The 24648-nt window shown below is 37.3% G+C and overlaps 1 protein-coding gene across 3 annotated transcripts in view; it reads right to left on the bottom strand.

Moving 5' to 3' along the window:
* Nucleotides 1-24648, bottom strand: part of MAGI3 (membrane associated guanylate kinase, WW and PDZ domain containing 3) — a 259858-nt gene that overhangs the window by 56600 nt on the left and 178610 nt on the right. For 2 of the 3 annotated variants that reach the window (XM_024764789.1, XM_024764791.1), the window contains 3 exons: nt 19260-19469; nt 13091-13268; nt 11655-11734 (listed from right to left, as the gene is read on the bottom strand). In XM_024764789.1, coding sequence (XP_024620557.1) covers nt 11655-11734; nt 13091-13268; nt 19260-19469 — 468 coding nt within the window. The remainder of the gene's footprint in view (nt 1-11654; nt 11735-13090; nt 13269-19259; nt 19470-24648) is intronic. The other variant, XM_024764790.1, reaches the window with a different exon arrangement.

The raw sequence follows: 24648 nt of genomic DNA, 5'->3' as shown, positions 1-24648 counted from the left end.
CTGCTGAAGAATCATTTTATTAGTCAGACATGGATTAAGTTGGCAGGAGTGTTCCTACCAGGTGGATTTTATTGCTATCAATTATGCACAGGAGCCCAGCAAGAAGGAATTTTTTTTTTTTTTTTCGTTACGCGGGCCTCTCACTGTTGTGGCCTCTCCCGTTGCGGAGCACAGGCTCCGGACGCGCAGGCTCAGCGGCCATGGCTCACGGGCCCAGCCGCTCTGCGGCATGTGGGATCTTCCCAGACCGGGCACGGTCCCCTGCATCGGCAGGCAGACTCTCAACCACTGCGCCACCAGGGAAGTCCAAGAAGGAATTTTTTTAAAAACCTATAGTTGTACACTATGAGGACCACCCTGACCACCCTTTTATTTTCAATTTCTTTTAGACTTTTTCTGCTATGCTGAAAAACATGTACACATGTGCACACACATACAAATGACATATGCTAGACACCAAACAGGCTTAGAAAATAACAAAGTACTTATTCATTTTATATCATTAAGCTGTAGTATATCGACTTTGTAAATAAAAATTCCATTATAATGAACCTGATAAACAATACAAACTGTTATGCTCTAATAAACAGTATTATTCCACATTCAGAACAAAAGGAGAGAATAAATGACTAGCCTCTTGATGAAAGGCTCTGAATCGCCTCCACCCCTTTTCTCCAGCATATTTTTCCTGCCTATGTATATATATTAATTGATGGTTTTGAAGCTTGGTGAGTTTTTGTGGTTTTCCTTTGAAGGACCTGGTTGAAATGTCTGAGGTGGAAAAGATGAGAATAGTTGAAAAGTAACTACTATATGAAACAGGTCAAAACAACTGAAAAGAACTGGGATACACTTTAGTTCACTTTGAGCCTCCACAGCTAGGAAACAAACAATCATCAGTTAAGTAGGTACAATATTTTATGACCCATGTGAAGAAAAAAAGGACAAAGAGCATCAAGGGGTTAAGATGCAACCCACTGTAGTCACCCAGGACAGTGCATCCTGAAAGGAATTCAGGATGAAAATCAAACAAAACAGGATGAGGCACGCTGTGCTTTGGACAAACGGGCCCCTGGATAATTAGATGCATATCGCAGGAAGAATTTCAATGATCCCAGATCCTTGCATCTTCCCATATATAGAAAGTACTAAGACCATTAGCTAGAGATGTCTGTTCTTTGTGATTAGCGGTCTTCTGCTAAGATGTATGCTTGACTGCATGAATTTCCCAGCTAAAAACTCATGTATATCCTGGCTCCTCTCCTACCTCTTGAAGCAGTTCTCAGAGCCCCTGAGGCGCTGTCTCCTGGGCTATGGGCCTCAGTAAGACCCTGAACAAAGCTTAAACTCATAACTCTCATGTATATTTTCCTTTAAGTCGACACTAAGCAACTGTTACATGCGTATAACATGGATTATATCTATTGGATTATATCTGTAAAAAAATGCTCTATAATAATATTACCAAAGCATTATCATTGAGGATCTTTCATGAGCTATTTTTCTTTAATAGAAATTTTCTTGAAATAACATAGGAACTCAGTTGTGCTGTGTAAGGATGACTTCTGCAACTGCACCACAACTGGATTTATGCTTTTAAAAAAAACCCATTTATTTATTTATTTTTGGCTGCATTGGGTTTGTTGCTGTGTGCGGGTTTTCTCTAGTTGCAGTGAGCGGGGGCTACTCTTTGCTGCGGTTGCACGGGCTTCTCATTGCGGTGGCTTCTCTTGTTGCAGAGCATGGGCTCTAGGTGCATGGGCTTCAGTAGTTGTGGCTCATGGGCTCTAGAACGCAGGCTCAGTAGTTGTGGTGCACGGGCTTAGTTGCTCTGTCGCATGTGGGATCTTCCCGGACCAGGGCTCGAACCCGTGTCCCCTGCATTGGCAGGCGGATTCTTAACCACTGTGCCACCAGGGAAGCCCTGGATTTATGCTTTGTCTTTGAGAATTTTGGAGAATTGAAGCAACTATAGAGATAGTTGAAACTTTCCATTTGCTATCTGAAAAATTCACTAAAAAGGATGTATTAATGCCTAATAAAAATAAAACAGCAAAATAAATATATTTCAGTGTTGACGTGGAAGTTGAGTCAGCATTTTAGCTAGTACTTAAAGAAATTAGCAACTAACAGATAAAGTATAGCCCTTTCTTTAGGAGAGTAAACAAATTGGTAATTTATCTTCCAGATTACTTTTAGCAATCACTTTAAACCCTCATACATGATAACATTGGCTAGGTTTATGCAGGGCAGATTCATGCAGATAAAGAAGTGGTTATTACTTGCCCACTTAAATAAAGGTAATACAAGCAAGACTAAAATACCTAGCAATTTTATACACCATCCAGTGGGTCGATTCATTTACTGAATTTCTTCCCCTTTTCCTTCTCTTTTCCCCTCCCTTCTTTCTCTTCCTCCTCTCTCCTTCTTTATGCAAAAATAAAAATTAGAAACAGTATAGTTCTTGACATCAAAGAGTTCATAGTCTAAAAATGAAGACAGAAGAGAGAAATGATATAATGAAGGTAAACGCAAGCTTTTGGGGAGAGCAGAGGAATGACACCAATTGCTTGGTAAAGCAGCTATCAGAAAAGCCTTCTAAAAGAGGGTGATGTTTGAGCAGTCGTAAAGGATGAGTTGGGATTGGGGAGAGGGAGGCCATTCCGTAGATCAAAGGGCACTGAGGTATTAAGAATGGCTGGCAATTTTCAGTAATTACAAATAATTTGATAGGGTTAGAGTGAAGGATGTATGCAAGGGGGCTTGTCTTATAAGCAAGCACCAAAACACATTTCTGGAGTGCCAGGTTAAGAAGTTTGGTCTTTATTTTGATGATGATGAAACTGACTAAGCTGGACTGAGACATGATTACATTTATATTTGGGAAAGATTATGGGCAGCAGTAATAAAGGATGAAATAGATGGAGTGGAGTGAGAATAAAAGCAGACAAACAAGAAAATCATTAATAGCTTAGGTAAGAAATTATGAAGGTTGGAGCTAAGACACCGGTAGTGGGAATACAGAGAAGGAATGGATAATAGAGACAAGGAAGTCAAAGCAACAGAACTCCATGACTAACACTAAGACTGAAGGAGGAAGAGAGAGGAGGAAGCCAAGATGATCCCAAGGTTAATGGCTCTTCAGGCATGAAGATGATATATTATCAAATATTTACTGGATACCAATGATGAAAATAGCTGTGGGAAGAGGAAAGAGGTATTAATTTGGATTTAGAGGCATTTAGGAGACAGATAATATGGGAAAAGTGCCTAGCACCATTGGACACTTAAGAGATGGCAGGTTTTTTAAAGTTAGAATTGATAGAACTTGGTACTTAACTGCACTGAAGAAGACAGGGTGAGGATAAAGTTGAGGATGATAGCCAGCTTAAGGCTCACGGAACTGGGAGGATGTAATGTCATTTGGTGATGGTAGGAAGCTCAGGTATAGAGAATATTTAACTCAGTTTGGAAGGTGTTACATTTGAGGGGCTAGGCAACATCCTTATAGAGATATCCAACAATCTCTTGGAAATATGAACCCGGTCCTCAAATGAGAAATGTAGGAAGATAAGGATTTGGAAGACATTGTAGCTAAAGCCATGGCAGTGGACATGATTACCTAGATAAATTGTGAATAGAAAAAGATGGAGAATAGAAGCTTAGGAGCATTAACAATTTAAGGAGCAGAGACAGTGAGAATAGTCAGGGGGAATGATGTCAAAGAAGACAGAAGAGGAGAGCATGGTCAATGCTAACAAATGCTTTATAAAGCTGTAAGGACTCAAGATAAGGGCTAAAAAGAGTCCACTAAGTTTGGCAATCAGGCTGGAGGTTATTGGTAACCTTAAGAAAACCAGTTTAACTAGAAAGGTAAGGGGCAAAATGCAGCATATTGTAGCATTAAAGAGTAAAATAAAAGGTGGAGCCCTTAAGAAGAGAGCCTTTTTTTTTTCTTTGTCTTTTTTTTGGAAACTTGGTTGTGAAAAACATAGTGTGAGAACTGTGGAGAAGTAGGGTCAAGAGAAAACGTGTTTATTTACTTTTGAGATAGGAAAGATCTAACCGTATTTTTCTGTGTTAGAAGCTAAAGCATTCCCCCCAAAAGCTGACTCAAAAGGCAAAACTAGTTCTGGCATATCAAGCAGTTGATTGTTTCCAAAGCCCATGAATTTATCTTTCCTCTTCTCCAAATAGGATTTTTCTTATTTAAATATATGAATTACAATTGTTTTCTCATTGTGGAGCTCTATTCAGTTGATAATTTTCTTTTACCATTCTCTAAATTCGAAAAATGATATCGACGTTCAATATATTTTAGTAAAAATGTCTTTAGTAAAAAATTTAATCTTTCTTTCATCTTAAGAGAAAAGGAGTGGGTTAAGAGTAAAATGGATTCCTGATGTTGAATTTTTAAGATAAAACCATTTAAATTTAACTAAAACAATTTTTTTTTTTTTTTTTTTTTGCAGTACGCGTGCCCCTCACTGCTGTGGCCTCTCCTGTTGTGGAGCACAGGCTCCGGACGCGCAGGCTCAGCGGCCATGGCTCACGGGCCCAGCTGCTCCACGGCATGTGGGATCTTCCCAGACCGGGGCACGAACCTGTGTCCCCTGCATCGGCAGGCGGACTCTCAACCACTGCGCCACCAGGGAAGCCCTAAAACAATTATTTTAAGTGGAAGATAAATATGTACATTGATTAAACCATCAGGTATGGTATAAAAACACAGGTTCTGAGTATCACAAGACTGGGGAGAAAAGGGCAAGTTTTAGAAACTGTGAGGTTTTTCTAGAAGATCTTAAATGTTCAGCAGAATGCAAACAATATCTTAAACTATAAAAACTGACATTTAAAATATTGTTATTACTATCCCCTTTTGAACATCTACTCTGTGCAAAGTATTGTGGAAATTACCAATGTAAGTCAGATACAGTCTAGTCTGGAAATAGCCTATTGTGGGGCTATTTCTCCCCTATTGAGGGAGGAGACAAAATATACAGCAAAAGTGATAAAGGTTGGCCGAGCATAAAACAAATAGGTTGAAGGTTCCAAATTTTGGGGTCCCCATAGTGAAGTACAGGTGACGTTAGAAAGGCACACCCAGTAATGGGGGTGGGAGAGTAACTCTTAGATTAAAATGTTTTGAACATCCTTAAATACTGAGTGCAATTTTGGTCGCTCTATCTTAAGAAGGATATAATTAAGATGACCATATAATGTATTCTACACTTTTGAGAGTAAAAGGGGACACTGTTATTAATTATGCTGGGACAGCAGGAATAAGCTGGATTAGTCCTTGGCCAACCAAGACATATGGTCACCCAGAATGTAAAGAGCATTAGTGGAACACACTCACCCAGAGAAACATTTCCAGTTTCTCTGAGCCCCTTTACTTTGTCCTCCAAGGAAGAAAGAATGTCTTATCTGACTGGTGGGTTTTACAGAATGAATTCTACGTGCTTGGCTCAGGGCCTCTTGGGTTCTCTTGCTGTTCTGGATGCTAGCCTGCCTGCAGAGAGGGTGCAATCTGCTCTTTTCACCATGTCTGCCTTGTGGGAGGGGTCAAACAGCTGAACACAGAGACCAGAGACTGAGTGCTTAAATCTGCCTCCTGTAGGGGTGAAATATTAGTAAGCCCAATAGAGGTGCAGAGCTAAAGCTATGTTTACTCAGCAGATGGTATTCTAACCTCATCTCTGTTTCCTGTGTCTTATTTCTCTATTGACTGCTCACTAGTGAATGAAGACAGAATTTTTTTTTTTTTTTTTAACTTTTTTTGGCCATGAGGCATGTGGGATACTAGTTCCCTGACCAGGGATTGAACCCTCGCCCTCTGCATTGGAAGCACGGAGTCCTAACCACTGGACCACCAGGAAAGTCCCAAGACAAAATTGTTATTTATTTCTTCCCTCAGAACCTTAAAGAGATTAAACATTATTTTCAAGAAGGATGACCAAAATAATCTGGTGCATAGAGTAGCTTCTTTCCTTCTTTTCCATTCTTTCTTTTCCTCCTTCCTTCCTTATATCCAAACATTTAAGTCTCTACTGAAGGGATATATAGATAAGACAAAATCCTTGCTCCTATAGAGTGTAGGCACCTAGTAACAATGCAATGTAGTAGTAAGTGCTACAATAGAAATATCCAGTGGTACTGTTGCGCACAGAGGAGAGAACACCTAATCCTGACCTGGAAGAGAATGACAGAGGAGGCTACAAAAAATTATACTTTACATCCGAGCTTAAAAGGATAAGTAGGTATGAGCTAGGTGGACACAGGGAAAAAGGCTGGTTCCTGGCAGAAGAAATGGGCCTGTGGCAAAGGCAAAGAGAAAAATGTGTCATACTTACGGCATGATAATACTGTGAGAGAGAAATATAGAATATAGTTCAATTACAAAAGATCTTCAATACTTCCCCATGGAGTCTCGACTTTATTCTGCTGACAGTAGGGAGCCATTAACTATAATGGCCATTAACCTGAGCAAGGGAGAGGTATGAAGGCAGTTATATTTTAGCAAGATTAATGGACAATGTAGCTAAAGTTTTTTGATCGTGTAGTCTTATCAGTAAAGAAATGTGACAATGTACTTCCAAGAGATTTATATATATATTCATAAACATATACATACTACTCTACTAACATGTATTTACATAATAAAGCATACACAAAACAGAAGTTTAAAAAGGAGATGGGAGACTTCCCTGGCGGTCCAGTGATTAAGACTCCATGCTTCCAATGCAGTGGGCATGGGTTCCGTTCCTGGTTGGGGAACTAAGATCCCACGTGCCACGGGGCACAGCCAAAATAAATAAATAAAAAATAAAAAGGAGATGAAAACTAAGTAAACAATTATCCCTAGTTTACCTCAATGTGGTTTTAAAAAGTATGAGAAGTGTCAGCTCTGCATTTTCTCACTGTTAGCTTGGGCTTGCATATTTGTATTATCTTCAATCAGCAGTGTCTTTGTAGACATCCTTTTAAGCCACATTTTAATTTTGTGTAGATTAAAAACCGTATAACATAGTCTATAAATCCACTTAACTGTGCACAAGTAACTGCAAAACTTTACAGGGCTCTTGGCAAGAGTAAGGGTGCCACCCATGTTCTTCCCTCAAGACACTCTGGGGAGTGTACATGATAATCTGACATATAGAAGAGGTAGAATGCCATTACCAATCTGTATATAAAACAGTAGAGAAGCTTAATTTATTTTTTCCCAATAGAAACATTATGAAAAGTTCTGACATTTTCTTCCTGTACCCGAACAGATAGTTGGAACACTACCATTTTACAGACCACTGGCATAAAAGATACACTGGAGGAGAACTGTAGGAAAAAAAGACCAAGAAAAATCCAAGCGTGTGGTAGTCAGAGGAAGGGAGAGGAAGATACAAAAAAAAAAGCATGAATAGATAGAGGCATAGGTAGCTATGTGAAAAAGCAAACAGAGCAAAATGTTCATTATAATGCATGTATTCACTGAAAAACTCTTTCAGTTTTTCTATGTTGGAAAATTTTCATAATAATATATTGGCAAAATATAGAAAAAAGAAAGAGCAGCAGGGATTGGAAACTATATAGGGAATAGAGCAAACAGAGAGGAAGAAGCAAAAGTGACTCAAAGGATTTTGGCCCAGATGATTATGAGGGTGGTACCTATGACAGAAAGAGGAATGGGGTGACTATGGGGGAAAGATGCTAAATTCAGTTTTAAATATGTTTATCTGAAGTGCTAGTAGGGCAATCAAAAAGAAAGTCTCAAATGTAATGGGAAATACAGAAATAGCATTCAGAACAGAGGACAATACTAGAGGTTTAGATAAGGAGCCCAGCTACAGTAAATTGATAGTTAAGGCTATGAAAATAAATACATTCTACAAGGGAAACAGGAAAAGGCAGAGAATTGAGCTGAAACAATTAGTCAGGAGGGAAAGGAATGGAGCCTAGCAAAAGAGACATGCCTGAGAAGACTAATACCACATTCACAATCTTTAAAAAGTCCAATTCTATGGACTTATGTATATGTATAACTGATTCACTCTGTTATGAAGCAGAAACTAATACACCATTGTAAAGCAATTATACTCCAATAAAGATGTAAAAAAAAAGTCCAATTCTATAGTATTACATATTCTAGTTTACCTTCACAATGGGTGACTTCACCATAAGAAACTTACTATGAAGAGCCTTATAGACAAGGGAAGTATAAAAAATTATTTAAAAAGTTATTTCGAGGTATAATTGACATTCAACAAAATGCACAGATCTTAAGTGCTCATTCAATGATTAAAATATTGATTTAAGTGCTTGTTCAAGTATAAAAAATGAGTTTTGGCAATTGCATGTGCCTATATAACCGTCACCCCAAACAAGGTGGAGAATATATCCATCATTCCAGAGAATTATTTCAATTCACCATTCTCCCCTCCACCCCCATCATTTTCTGACTTCTATCAGCATAGATGAGTTTTCCGGGTTTTAGGCTTTAAATAATGGATAATTAAGTATCCACTCTTTTGTGTCTGGCTTCTTTCATACAACATGTTTCCGAGGCTCATCCATGTTGTTGAGTGTCATCAACAGCTTTTTCTTTTTATTGATGAGTAGTATTTCATTGCATGAATATACCACAACAGGAGAATGTTTATCCATTCTCCTGTTGATGAATATTTGGGATGTTTCCAGGTTGGAGCTATTATGAATAAGGCTGTCATGATCATTCAGGTAGTCTTCTGGGGAACATGTGTTTTCATTTCTCTTGACATAACACCTCATAGGTAACTGCCAACATTTCTCCAGAGTGTTCACATAATTTTACATCCCCACCAACACGTGAAAGATCCAGTTGCTCTACAATCTCACCGATCATTGGTATTGTCAGTGTATTTGACTTTAGCCCTTTTAGGGGGTGTGAATGACATCTCACTGTAGAGACGATTAATGATAAGCACCTTTTTATGCTTTTTAAAAAACTGAGGTATAGATGATGTACACACCTTTACATGTTCTTAATTGGCTATTCTTTATCTTCTTTTGTGAAATGTCTGTTCAAGTTCTTTGGCCATTTTATTTTATTTTTATTTATTTATTTTTGGCTGCATGGGGTCTTCATTGCTGTGCGTGGGCTTTCTCTAGTTGTGGTGAGCAGGGTCTACTCTTCGTTGTGGTGCGTGGACTTCTCATAGCAGTGGCTTCTCTTGTTGCAGAGCACGGGCTCTAGGTGCGCAGGCTAAAGTATTTGTGGCACGCAGGCTCAGTAGTTGTGGCTCACGGGCTCTAGAGCGCGGGCTCAGTAGTTGTGGTGCCTGGGCTTAGTTGCTCCGCGGCACGTGGGATAGTCCTGGACCAGGGCTCAAACCCGTGTCCCCTGCATTGGCAGGTGGATCCTTAACCCCTGCGCCACCAGGGAAGTCCTCTTTGGCCACTTTAATAAGCAACTTTATTGAGATAAAATTTACATATCACATAAAATTGTTCTGCTTGAAAAAATGTACAATTCATTGATTTTTAATAATTTACTGAGTTGTGCAACCATCACCGCAATCCAGTTTTGGGAAATTTCCATCACCCCAATAAGATCCCTTGTGCTGTTTACAATTAATCTCTATTCCCTTCCTTAGCACTGGGCAACCACTAATCTACTTTGGCTCTATAGATTTGCCTATTCTGGACATTTCATATGAATGAAATCATGCAATACTTGCATGTCAAGTTTCTTTCACTTGGCATAACATTTTTTGAGGTTCATTCGTATTGTAGTATGCATAGTATTTCATTTCTTTGTATTGCTGAACAATATTCCATTGTATGATTACACCACATTTTATTTATCCATTCATTGTTTGATGGACATCTGAGTTGTTTCCACTTTTTAGCTATTATGAATAGCACTACTATGAATATTTACATTTAAGTGTTTGTGTGGACATGTTTTCATTCCTCTTGTTTTCATTCCACTAGGAGTGGAAGTGCTGGGTGATATGGTAAGTTTATATTTAACCTTTTAAGAAACTGCCAAACTGCTTTTCAAAGCAGTTGCACTGTTTTACATTCTGCCCAGCAATACACACGGGTTACTGTTTTTCTCCATCTTTGCTAATTTCAAAATCATGAAGATATTCTCCTAAATTTTCTTCCAAAAGCTTTAGGGTTCTAGCTTTGAGCCATCTCAAATTATTTTTTGTACATGGAGTAAGGATATAGTTGAAGTTCATTTCTCTTTATGAATATCCAATTGTTCCAGCACCATTTGTTAGAGATTTTCCTCCCCTCACTGAACTGACTTGGCACCTTGTCTGCAAATTAAGTGATCACATATGTGTGCATCTATTTCTGGATTCTCTTATGCCGTTCCACTGATCCATGTTCTAGCCTATGGATGGAAGACACTCCTGATTACTGTAGCTTTATAGTACGTCTTCAAATCTGGCAGCCTAAGTCCTTTATCTTTGTCCTTTTTAAAGTCTGTTTGGCCAACTAGAGACTTTGTACAGCATTTCCATGTATATTTTAGAATCAGTTTGTCAGTTTCTTAAAAACAGACTTTTAGAATTTTGATTGGGATTGTATTGAATCTAGATATCAATTTAGGAAGAATGAACATCATTAACAATATGTGTTATCCTAGCTACATAGTATATCAATGAGCACAGTATATCTCTTCAATTATTTTAGGTCTTGATTAATTTATTTCAGTGATGTTTTGTAGTTTTTAGTGTAGAGAACTTGCACATCTTTCAGTAGATTTGCTCCAAGGTATCTTTTTTTAAATATCATTACAAATAAATTTTAAATATTTCATTTTCCAATTGTTTAGTCCTAGAAAAATTCTATCATGCTGAACAAAATATGTATCAATTCTGCTTAAATTTTTTTCATAGACTGGAATCAATCTATAGGAGGACTATCTGACTTTCATTCTAATCCATTCATTTTTTTTTAAACCAAAGTAAATAATTTCTGATGAGTCATACAAAATCAATGCAAATTTTATTCATTTACACGCTATATTCAAGAAGGCACAGCAAACATTTTGGCTGGGGTAAATTCTATACTTATTTGTAAGACTATACCATTAAATAGAACCTATAACATACAAGACAGACAAGCATTATTATCTAATGATTCTCAGAGAGATAATTTTTCTACCAAGCAGTAAAAATTGTGTGTGGGTGAGAGGTATATTAAAGACTTTCACTGAGTTTCTATTGCTGCTGTAAATGGCAAAGTATTATAAATACTGGCATATCTATCCTAGTGATACTAAATTAAATATATTTTTGAGATTAGCAGGCATGATGAGGCTACCCTGTGGTTGAGAATGCACCTAACTTATTAAATTATTTATTCAGAATTTTAAAAGTTTGTTTTAAAACAAAGTTAAAAAAGTGGCAAATTCATTTCTATTAAGTTTTTTTTAAAAAAGGATTTAATTGTATACTTCTCAAGAAAAGAGAAATAAAGACTCTCACAAAATTAGATGCAATGACATAATGACCAGAATCAGCTGATTATGATATCCACCCACTCCTTATGTCCTTATGCACATTATGGTTTGTTTAGGATTTTGGAAGACTTATTATCTAAGCAAGAAGAGCAAGAAGAGATAAAGAGAATAAGTATGGTATAAAAGGTTTCTGATTCTCTACCTCCATCTTCACAGTCTTCAGGGGCTTTGGCTTTCTTACAAAGACGAGGATCCAACCAGGTGGTTGTCTTGGTATTGTGGCTGTTGAACAAAGATTTCAATTAGAAACAGTAAAATAAAGAGGGAGAAAAGTATTTCAAAAGCAAAGATGAAAAGTGAACAAAAGGTATATGATGTTTGAACATTTATTTCCTACAGGCTTCATTCGTAAACCTCTGATTCAATAGTCCTGTTGTTCTCAGTCTATTACTTCAAAACTGCCACAGAGGAAAGGTAATGCTACAGGCACTAATTTGAGAATGAAGACTCTAAAGAAGGGATAAAATGTTAAGTGCATAGTAACAGATGCTTATCTAAGCAGTCAAAAATGTTTCAGCGGGTGGGCACATGGCCCCATACTGTGCATTATCTTAGCCAAAAAAACTGCCCTGAAAACCCTGTTTACTTGCTGGCTGAATTCCTTCCTCTCTCCCTCCAAAAACACTATATTTCTTAGGTGCCTGTGATGTGTGGGCATTGTGCTGAGGACCGAGAATATAGAGATGAACAAACAATCAGATAGAGTCTCTGCCCTCACTGGGACTCGTTAAAAATAAAAGAGTTAAATAAAATAAAAAGTTTTAAAGTGTCTGTTTCTGGGAGTTCTCTGGTGGTCCAGTGGTTAAGACTCCGCATTCCCAATGCAGTGGGCCCGGGTTCGATCCCTAGTCAGGGAACTAGATCCTGCATGCTGCAACTAAGAGCCCACGTGCTGCAACTAAGACCCGGAGCAGGTCAGACCCAGGTCACCATGCAGTAAATACTAATGCTAAAACAAAGCCATCACACTGCTGAGTAGACAGTGTTATAGTTTAAGTATCTGAAATATGAGGATCTAAAAGAAAGAAATATCCTGGAAGAAAATATATATGAAGGCAATAAAACATGAAGTTATTATCAAAGCAGTGGGAGAATAACAATGTGATCAAAGGATCTTTTCTTGTGTTTCCAATTTGAGATTAATTCACTAACCTCTACGTTGATCTCTAGGTCTGAAAATATTTAGCTCAGTTAATAAATATGGCCCCCTTCCAAATGATGGTAATTTGTGAAATGCTCATTAAGTTGGACACTCTACTCGAAAGGTTAAAAAAAAAAAAAGGCAAAGCAAAATATCCTTTATTCCTTGCATTTTTCATTATTAGTGATAAATCTGTTTTAATCCTCCTGTTTTTTATAAAACCAGACGTCAAATACAATATTCCTTTATCCAAATCAAATAAAAATGAAATATCATCCAGGGAAACAATCAGATTAAGAATCAATTGTAACTTGTATGAAAAATATTTTTAAAGAAAGAAAAAAGAAATGCAAGGCTTGTGAAATGAGGTTAAGAAAATTTAAAGGCAAGTCTCACAGTGGCAAGGCACATTAGAAAAGATACAGACATGTGCTTACTCAATGAAGTAGATCATCCCCGTATCAGTGTAGGCCATTTCCCAGTTTTTGGGGAGCGGTTCCAGATTCTCGTCTCTCATCATATAATTTCTAAAGTCCATGGAACTATTTGTTTGGTTGTAACTTGGGACAGTCTTTATCCAATCAGACGACTCAGAATGCCTCTCTCTGTTTTCTGCTATTCCAACAGAACAGCATGAAAAGTAGGTAAAGTTACATTCTCTTCAAACAGCCTTAATTCTAACAAAATGCCAAATATATATTGCAAATTTCCTTGTCTACTATGTCCACATTCTGCTATAACTTTTGAAAAAACAAATAAACACACTGATTTTCTTTTCATTTGCTAAGTGACATTAACCCTGTACAGCACCTCTGATGCTAGTCAGGGAAAGAAGCAAAAAAACAATAGAATCAATTCCGTATATACTAAATACAGATCAATCAATATTATACTAAAACAACGGCCACAGCAGCACCTATACAGTCCTTTTATGTGCCAAGCTCTATGTTCAGCACTTTACATATATTAACCCATAATTCATTCTCACAGCAACCCTGTCAGTATACATTATTACTATTGCCATTTTATAGCAGAGGAAACTAAGGCCCAGCAAGGTTAGTAAGTTATTTTAGTCAAGGTTACACAGCTAATAAACAGCAAAGCTAGGATTTGAATTTAAAGGGTCCATGTTCTTAACTGCTTTATCAAGCTGCCTTGTGCACATTTAACACAGGCCTTTAAAATAATACAAATTTTTAAAAATTAAACTCAAAAGACTTACTGTTGTTAAATATAATTCTCTGTTGGTAATATTAAAATCCTTTTAGAGTTCCAAAGTCCACAAAGTAGGTAAGAATACTAAAATTTGGTAACTCTCTAGGGAGTTCACAATTCATGCACTTAAAAGTTGTTTCTAGAACTTAAAAGATAATATAACTGTAATAACTCCAAACTTTGGGCAATGCTTCAGTATCAGAGACTCTTAGAAGAGGCCTTAGATATCATTATATATCATTCTTTATAGTACTTCCACTCCAACCATCCTTTATCCAACCAAGTTCTATAATCCACTAATCCTACTACTTACTGCCTTTCACTGTTCCTCACCCCCATCCATCCCCTAGCTATGTCCTCACTGCCCTACTTACCCAACTTAAATTCCATGATCAACCACTATAATCACTCCTTTGTAAATACTCCCGATTCCTTTTTCCCTACTTTACTTCACCACACTTGACTGGCTGAACTATAATTCTGCTTAAATCTTACTCTCCACATACTCCTTGCCAGTATATGTAGCTGAACGCAGGCGATAGTAACTACTTCACTTTTAACTCATGATCAGTAGCCTCAAGAGGGCATTTAATGATGTATGACAATCATAGGGCATTTCTTTAGTCCATTCGCTCTGACTCTCCTAGGTAACAATTTCATACCTTCCTTCTCCTTAAATCTTCTCCTACTTCTGCCTTATCCCTAATCTCATTTGATGACCTTGTTTCCTATATCACTGAGAAAACAGAAGCAAACAGAACTTCCATAAATTCCCACCATTATATCTACATAGCAACTGTGCCCATTTTACTCTACCTTCTGTTACAGTGGAAGAACTGTTTCTAAGCAGATATCTCCATCCCCTCTTGCCTATAGCAATTCCCTCTCTCTCTCTCACCACCAATCTTTCTTACGTAGTAGGTCACATCCATCTTTTTTTTTTTTTTAACAAAATGCAACCAAAAACCCAAAGAACAAACAGAAGATCCTGAATAAACCCTCAAGTTTAGTCTTAGGGTTTTACATATACCAACGACACAGGAGACCATAAATGACATAACTAATAGCAAGGGTAGCAGTATATGGGGCACAGGGTCCCAAGATAACCCTGCCTAAACCCCCTGTGTATATCCTAACAGGTACTGTGGCCACACATTGTTACAATAAAATATCATCTACCTCTCACCCATTGGTTCATAGCTGTAATCAGATTCCTTATCCAAAATGTGCCTCAGAGGACTTTCTTTGGGGATAGGTGAAACTTTTGCCATTTTTAAAGATAGAAATTCAAGACAAACAAACAAGCTATTTCTCCATTCTTTAAAAGGAAATTAAGCAATTCTCTTTCCCCTCTAGCAACCCCGTCCCATTTCTCTCCTTTTTACACCAAACCTCCTTGAAAGAGTTTATACTTGCTACCTCCACTTCCACTCTTCCATTTGCCACTGGAACTCGTTCCAACAAGGCTTTTGATCTCTCATCAATAAAACTGTTCTTAGCAAGATCACCAGTCATTTCCACATAGCTACATCCAATGATCAATTCTCAGTGCCCATCATACTTGAGCTATCAGTAGCATCTGACATGATGGACCTCTCTTTCTTGAAACAGTCTCTTCCCCTGGCATTCAGGACACTACACTCTCCTGGTGCTCCTTCTACCTCTTTTCTGTCTCCATGATCCCCATATATTAGAGTGCCTGCCCAAGGTTCAGTGCTTGGATCTTTTCTCTTTCTATACTCACTCTCTTGGTGATCTCACTGTGTCACTGTTATATAAGCTATATGCTGATGGTGTCCAAATATGGATTTTCAGACCAGAACACAGACTTTTAAATCCAACTTCAAGCACATTTCCATTTGGATATCTAATGAACATCTCAAACTTAAATATCCCAACCATAGCTCCCATTCCCAACCCAAACTGACTCCTTTTACCTGTCTCATCTCAATACATGCAACTCCATTCTTGCAGATACTCAAGTTAAAACCCTTGGAGTGACCTCTGGCTCTGCTCTCTCATACCTTATATCCAGTCTGTTGGCAAATGTTATTGGCTCAGGCCACTTCTTACCTCTCATGCCTTCACTGGGTCTAAGCCACCATTTTTCACTTAAATTACTGCAATAACCTCCTAACTGGTACCCCTGTTTATGTCCATGCCCTCCTACTGCCTTTTCTCAATACAGTAGCCAGAATGAGCCTGTTAAGTTAAAAGCTGTTTTATCATGGTACTCTTCTACTTAAATCTCATCTCAGAATAAAAAGCAAAATTCTTCCAATGACCTATAAGATCCTATTATAATACACATTTCCACCACACCACCCCCATCATTATCTGATGGACTTCATTGTTACTATTCTAGTCTATTCCCTTCCAGCACTCTGCCCCAACCACATATAATGGACTGTCCACATTGTATCCAACCACACTGGTTTCCTTGCTGTTGTCTGAATAATCTAGGGATGCTCCCACCTCAGGGCATTTGTACTTCTAATTCCCTCTGGCTGGAATGTTCTTCCCCAGGATATTTTGAGCACTACCTCACTTCTTGCAATGTCCCCTTCTTGGTAAGGTCTTCTCTAACACTCTATCTAAAATTGCAAACCTTGGCCACCGCTACTTTTTATCCTTCCCCTCCTCTGCTTTTTCTCCTTAGCACCATCTAACATACTATATGTTATTCATTTATGTTGGATAATTCTGTCTTTCCCACCAGAAGGTAAGGTTCATGAAGACAGGGAATTTTGTCTGTTTTGTTCACTGCTTTATTTCCAGCTTTTACAACAATGCCTAGCACTTAGTAGCCTAGCAGGTGCTCAATAAATATTTGCTAAATGAATAATATGAATGAAACACATGATTTATTCTCTATGCAGAAAAAGTGATAGAAATTAAAAGGCACCCAATGTATAAGTCAATCTGGAATGGGGTTACATTCTTGGGATATATATACTGGAGGAAAGTAGAAGCAACTATATGAGCAATAATACTTTTCTGAATATAGTTTCAAGAGACTGCATAAAGGAGTTTGCTTAATAGCCAATGATTTGAAAATGTTTTTTATATAACACCAACTCTTGGGAAAACTTTTAGCATTATTATATAACATGTGTCATCCTATTGCAGCATATTAGCATTCTTACGTTAATCCTCATCAAGATATAAAATAATATACATATTGGTATATACAAATAAACCTCCACCTGTCCTCTCCTACTTCCATCCCCAGCAATTTACTGATATTTCAAGGCAGGGATTCTAGTCCCCCAAAGCAATACACAAAGCAACTTTGAATAAGTTAACAAGCACGGTTAGTACTTACTCAGAAAAGACCAAAGGCTTTTAGCCACGTCTTCTATTGCTTTTTCCTTAAAATATTCTGAATATATTCTGTTACAAAGAAATATATGCTCCAGTGGAAGAGTCCTATGGTCACTACACACAAGAAGGAGTGTACAAACTGCCTCCCACACACTCTTGGATACACTCCCTTTAAATATTAACAGTGAAGAGTCTGGAACATCTGGTTTAACAGCTGTCTTACATGACAAACATAAACTATGGAGCTTACAGATGGGTTTACCTCTAAGGGAACTGCAGTGCTCACTGAAAGGCTCTGCATTAGGAAGTTTAAAAAAAGGGCATTTTCTTTTCCTTCAAATTAAGAACATATAAATTCCCATTTGAGGACAGAGTCATGGTTTCTAATCCCAGTCTTAAGCATTTAAAAATGTTAACATAATTTTGTGGGAGAGTAAAGCTGACATCAAAATCAAAAGTCTCTAGGATATGATGACTTCCCTTAACAACTCTAAAGAATTAGATGTGAATTCACCTAAACCTTTTTAGACCCGTTTTCACCAAAATATATTGGTATAATTCATTGAGCGTATCTGCAACACAACCGTGTGAAATGTTAGGACCATAGAACAGGACTCACACTCTGGAGGGGGACAAAAGCAATGAATGTATTAAAACAACAGATAATAGCAAATTTTAATAACTGATAAAGGAAAACAACAGGATACTTTGGGAAAATGATATGGTAATGGATTCTGCAAATTTGAAGATATAATCAAATTTTTTCATTTATTAGTACAACGAAAATATTCTTTTAGCTTCTACTATGTGCTAAACATGGTTTATGGCTCAAGAAATACCACAATGAACAAAACAAGCAAAAATTCCAACCCTTATGAAGCTTATATTCTAGTGTCTTGAATGGAATTATTATCATAAATAGCACTGAAATCAGTTCTGCTGTGATTCTGTGGTTTCCTATTTATACTCTTAATTAGCAGTATAAGAATCTCCTAAGCCAGGGGTCTCAACCTCCAACCCCCGGGGCTCAGACTGGTACCAGTCCATGGCCTGTTAGGAACTGGGCCGCACAGCAGGAGGTGAGGGGCAGGTGACTGATCGAAGCTTCATCTGTATTTACAGCCGCTCCCCATCGCTCGCATTACCGCCTGAACTCCACCTCCTGTCAGATCAGCAGTGGCATTAGATTCTCTTAGGAGCGCGAACCCTACTGTGAACTGCACGTGCAGGGGATCTAGGTTGCGCGCTCCTTATGAGAATCCAATGCCTGATGACCTGAGGTGGAGCTGAGGCGGTGATGCTAGCACTGGGGAGCAGCTGCAAATACAAATTATCATTAGCAGAGAGGTCTGACTGCACAGAGCCCATAATAAATCAAAGTACTTGAACCATCCCGAAACCATCCCCCACTCCGCCCCAGTCTGTGAAAAAATTGTCTTCCATGAAACCAGTCCCTGGTACCAAAAAGATTGGGGACTGCTGTCCTAAGCAATCACTACACTATTTAGGGGTACCCAAAAGGAGAAGATTCTCCACCACTAAATTTCTGTTGGTTTTGCATTTAATGAAAAATATGACAGTCAAGTTTGGAAATTTTCTTTGAGTGATTCAGAATTTAAACTCAAAATATTGCTAACAAACCTTTCAGATAATATTTATTAGCATACTTCTAAATCTTTGTTTTGGTTGAAGGCTATATCTTAACACGTCTACATTTTGTTCAAATTCTGTAAAGTAAGGACTTAGGCCAACAAGATTCCCATATTCAAGCACCAGAAATGAATCTCAAATCTTTTAGGCAGCAGGGTAATGGCATATTGTATTATTATCAATACTAATGATAGTTTATAACTGATTTATCAAAACTGCCACTTGGAGCAACTCACTTCAGCTTACAAGACAGTCAACAGAAATACACTGTTTCATGCAAAACCTTAAAAAAAAAAACCCTGAGAATCCCATCACTTTCTCTGCATGTGCTTTGTGGAAAATTTTACTACTTCAATTCAGTGTCATATTAAAGTCAACCTTAAGGATCAGCCAGAAGTTGTTCATCTATTGACGAACCTGCATTTCCACTACCGTTAACAGCTTCCTTGTCTTCATCTTCTTCCTCTTCAGGAAGAGAACTGTCCATTCTTTCCATCTTGCTGACAGATGTAGTTCGTTTTCTTTGGGATTCTGTGTCAAACTCATTATCAAAGAGGACCTGATCAACTGGATCTGGCTGGAAAGGGCTGGGTTCTGCTGGAGGCTTGGGAGTTCCATAGAAGTTTCCTGAAGTGGACAAAATAACAGCTGCTGAAAGTGCTGAATGCTGAATTGGGAGTCAGAACAAAATGATCTAGTGTATGTCTCTGCCCTGTTATCTTATACGGAAGTTTTTGAATACCCACCGTTGGCCAAAAGGAGGCCAAAGCACTTTTTCTTGGGATAGGAGGAGGTAGAAAGACCAGGAAGAACTTATTTCTCAAGTGCCCTAACACTATATACTATCTAACATTATCTAACACTTTAAGACTATTTGTACTAAGGCCAGGAAGTTGACTTTACGTATATAGGTTAGTTATTCCTACAGGGCTTCCTTTGCATGGGTTCTATATTAGGGCCTAATTTCTGAATTTAAATGCATCAATGCTATTGTGTAAGACTAACTGGCATAAAAAGTGGGAGTAAAGGAGGAGAAAACTAATTCAAATAATTTTGTTCTGATATGTAACATAATGAACTATTTTGGTAAAATAAGGAAACATAAAGGCAAAGGATAAAGCTAAGAACCAACCAGTCTGTTCTGAAATGTAGGCTGCTTATGTAAAAGTTAATTTTTTAAAAGTTTTTCTGAGCATTTTAATTATGTTATTTTATCTGGCAATTTATTGAATAAACAGAGAATTTATTAGCATAACTCAATATTGGCTTACACTCAGGAAAGCAAGAAATACTTTAATATGTTGTCTTGTAAATCAGTAATTTTTTTTGTCTAGTTCTATATTTCCTTTTTATTATTTATCAATAACTATTTTTTTTTCTAACCAAAATTTAAGATTCTTTTTTTTTTATTGGAATATAATTGCTTTACAATGGTGTGTTAGTTTCTGCTTTATAACAAAGTGAATCAGTTATACATATACATATGTTCCCATATCTCTTCCCTCTTGCGTCTCCCTCCCTCCCTCCCACTCCTCCAGGCGGTCACAAAGTACCGAGCTGATCTCCCTGTGCTATGCAGCTGCTTCCCACTAGCTATCTACCTTACATTTGGTAGTGTATATATGTCCATGCCTCTCTTTTGTTTTGTCACAGCTTACCCTTCCCCCTCCCCATATCCTCAAGTCCATTCTCTAGTAGGTCTGTGTCTTTGTAAATCAGTAATTTTTGCAGTAAAAATGAATGTCCCAGAATAGAATGAAAACAACTGAATATCTGCTCAGTTTTCCATGTAGTCTCCAATAGGCAGCCACGTACGATGGAAAATGTCCAGTGGGTCTAGCTACCTTAAAAGTTTGTGGCTCCTGCTAGTTTTGACCTTATATATCGACCACTATGCTGATGTTATAGAAAGATAAACATGGACAGGGAATAAAATACTCATCATCATCTTCTTTTATTTTAAAAAAAGTCTCCAAATTCCTTGGCTCCTAAGGAGGTAATTAAGATGCTCATTCATATACAGTAAATTAATGGGGTATATAATGGATTATTTTTCCAAGATGAAAAAAAAAAAACAACATAGGTTGTTCACCACATCAGTGAGGCAAATCTACAAGTAACATGGTTTACCTTAAGTCGTGCTTGCTTTGAGGGGGAAAGTATTAAGATAAATTCTTTGCAAATTTGACTTTGGGAGGTAACTGTCATTAAAATACTCAAGACAATGGAATCAAAATAATAAGACTTTTCAACCATATCTTGCCTCTCCCCACTCAACTACTTCCTTGCTTCCAAATCCACGTTTGAAATGGAGTTACTCCTGTCATGCAGATGGATGGAAAGTTTCATACTAAAACAGACTAAGAGGATCTCTGCAAACTTTCTGGCCCATAAGTAAAGCAACGACCAATGAAAAAGTCAGTTCACATTTCTCTGGGACAGACGGCACAGAAATGCTACAAACAGAGGTTTGGTTGGGGAATAGGATGCTCTAGGATCTCATTTTTTCCTGTATGATGTCCAATAATCATCCAAGAAATTTTGATGTACCATGAAGAAGTTAAAAGTCCACTTTTACTTTTTTTTTTTCCAGTTTTTCTAAGGATGTTAGTTTTACAGGGAATACTAGAAACACATTTTACAGTGTATACTTAGTAATTATTATATGACCCTAGGGTGAAAATTAGAGAAATTCAGGATATTGTGATTGCTATATCCATAATCACTGATAAGAACTTAGAACTTCATAATAAATTCTGGCAGTTTCCTTATTTTAAAAAAATTATTGACTTAGATTAAAAAAGAAAACTAGCATTGCTTATAAGTAAATTGGATCTATTTTTCTTGAATTGTTGGTAAATATCAAGATTTCAGACACTGGAAGGTAAAGAATTACAAGGTTTGTAAACCTTGACTATAGTTATTCACAGAAAAAGTTTTTCATCTTTTTGAAGCTGTTTTGGAGATTTTTCTTTTTCTCTTTTTTATTTTCTGAAGGGTTTTCATTTTTACAATAGAACAGTCAACCATTACATATTTTAAACCTATATAAAATCATATACAATAGTGTTAGAATAGTATTAGAAACTTATTTATTTATTTATTTACACATCCCCAGATACTAACTTTTGCCAGATTCCTTTCAGGTCTCCCCTTTTCCCCTCTTTAATGACACACATATACAGTCACATATATAATTAATGGCCTAATTTCCTGTCTCTGTTCTTCCCACTTTCTCCCTGAGTTATCCTTATGTTGGTATATGTCATTTCCCTGCATATTATGTACATCTAGGACATATGTATATGCATACATAATATATAAATACTACTGCTTTAATAAAAGCTTCATGGAGTGTTTATGACATTACGTATCTTTTTTTCTAGACAGTATACCGTCCATATCCTTTTGCAATCTTCTTTTTATACAACTGTATTTCTAAGACTTATTCCTGTTGATACATGTAGATTCTAGTCACCTGTTATATAATAGTCCATTTTTATGAATAAATTAAAAGGTATTTTATTAATTCCTCTACTAAAGAGAGTTGGTTGCATTCCTTTATTGTTTCAAACAACACTATAATGACTATTCGGGTACATGTCTGCATATGTACATTGACAAGGGTTTTTCTATAGTAGGCATCCAGAAAGGGAACTGCTAGGTCAGAGTCAGGTGCATCTTTGAATTTACTAGCTATTGCCAAGATGCTCTCCAAAGGGACTGTATCATTATATACTCTCTTCAGCTGTGTATGGGGGTTTCCATTTCCCACAATTATCAGTCTTTAAAATTTCTGTCAATCTTATGGTTGTGAAAGGGTGGATGACTGTTCATGTTCGTAACAGAAGCAAATGTAGAGGAATATCTTTGTGATCTAAGGGCAGAGAACGACTTCTTAAACGAAACTTCAAAGCATAAATCATAAGGAAAACAGTGATAAATTTGATAGACAAAAGTTAAGGATTTCTGTTTAATGAAGAAACACAGAACAAGGTTATTAGGTGACAGAATGGGAGAAAATATCTATATGCAATAAGGGATTAATATCTAAATAACTAAGGAATGTCTATAAACTGGAATGTGATTGAGATCCCACTTTTTAAAAAATGGACAAAGCAAATGAATAGACAATTTGCATTAGTCCAAGAAAACTAACAAGCATATGAAAAGATGCTTAAACTCTCTGACTACCAGAGAAACTAAAATTAAAATGAGATACCACTTCTACAACCATCAGATTGGCAACATTATAAAGCTGGATGATGCCAAGTGTTGAGGAGTATGTGGAGTCATTACTACATCTGCTACAGAACCAAATCCCTATGGCACTGCTGACGGGAATAGAGACTGCAGAGCTACCCAGAGCTACTTTATCACATTAACTATAGGTATACCTTATAACCCAACAATTGGATACATATTCCACAGACATTCTCACACAGGTCTGTAAGAAGACGTGTGTGAGGATATTGCAGATTTATCTGTGGTGATGAGGAGTTGCAGGCAATCTGGAAGTCTGTCACTAGGAGAATCGTTAGGTAGTGGATTCACGACATGGAGTACTGTGCAGCAGTTAAAAAACAATGAATTACATGCAAATACAGTACAGCAACATGGATGAATCTAAAAAACACAGTAGTAATACGTGAAAACAGTTAATAACTAATGAGATACATTTAGAACATGGCCCAGATGTAAATAATAAATACATGTACACAAGACACAATATACGTTTTGTAAGAACACATGCAAACAAAAACATATACATTAAACACATCAGAATGGTTGCCGGTAGGAGGGAGGTGAAGGAGAGCAGGCTATTTGCATAAAAATAAAGAATAAGCGGCTGTCATTTCCTCTGAAAAGTCTCCACTGGCCATCTTATCTAAATAAGATATTCCTATTATTTCCTTTAAATCCCTTGTTTTTGTTTCCTTTCCTTCATAACATCTCGATTGGGTTATTTTGTTTGTTTTTTGACTGCCTTCCCACTAAGATATAGGATTTATGAAGGCAGTATCATTTCAATATTGCTCAGCACAGCATCTCTAGCCCCGCTGATAGTGCTTGGCACATAGTATGAAAGAAGGATCAAATAAATTAATAAATGAATGAATGAGTCATGGGAGCTAGGCCCAGAAAGGGTGGCTGGGTCAAACTTAGCAGGCAAAAGGAAATCATTAAAGATTCTGAAGGAGAGAGATATGACCAGAACTGCACTTGAGGAGGACTAGCATAGTAGCAACGAACAGGGGGGGATTGGTGAGAGGGAAGACACTGGAACAAATGAGCTCAACTGCGACAGCCAGCATGAGCTAGTCCAGTGAGCCTACAATGAGGTGATGATAGTAAAAAGAAAGGCAGTAGAAAACTACAGGCCAATATCACTGATAAACATAGATGCAAAAATCCTCAACAAAATACTAGCAAACAGAATCCAACAGCACATTAAAAGGATCATACACCATGATCAAGTGGGGTTTATTCCAGGAATGCAAGGATTCTTCAATATACGCAAATAAATCAACGTGATACACCATGTTAACAAATTGAAGAAGAAAAACCATATGATCATCTCAATAGATGCAGAAAAAGCTTCTGACAAAATTCAACACTCATTAATGATATAAACCTGCAGAAAGTAGGCATAAAGGGAACTTTCCTCAACATAATAAAGGCCATATATGACAAACCCACAGCCTACATCATCCTCTATGGTGAAAAACTGAAAGCATTTCCACTAAGATCAGGAACAAGACAAGGTTGCCCACTCTCACAACTCTTATTCAACATGGTTTTGACA

This window comes from Neophocaena asiaeorientalis, unplaced genomic scaffold (genome assembly GCF_003031525.2).
Source record: "Neophocaena asiaeorientalis asiaeorientalis breed wild unplaced genomic scaffold, Neophocaena_asiaeorientalis_V1.1 scaffold62, whole genome shotgun sequence".
Lineage (NCBI taxonomy): Eukaryota > Metazoa > Chordata > Mammalia > Artiodactyla > Phocoenidae > Neophocaena > Neophocaena asiaeorientalis.
The sequence above is the reverse complement of the archived record's forward strand: the minus strand, read 5'-3'. Positions and strand labels throughout refer to the sequence as shown.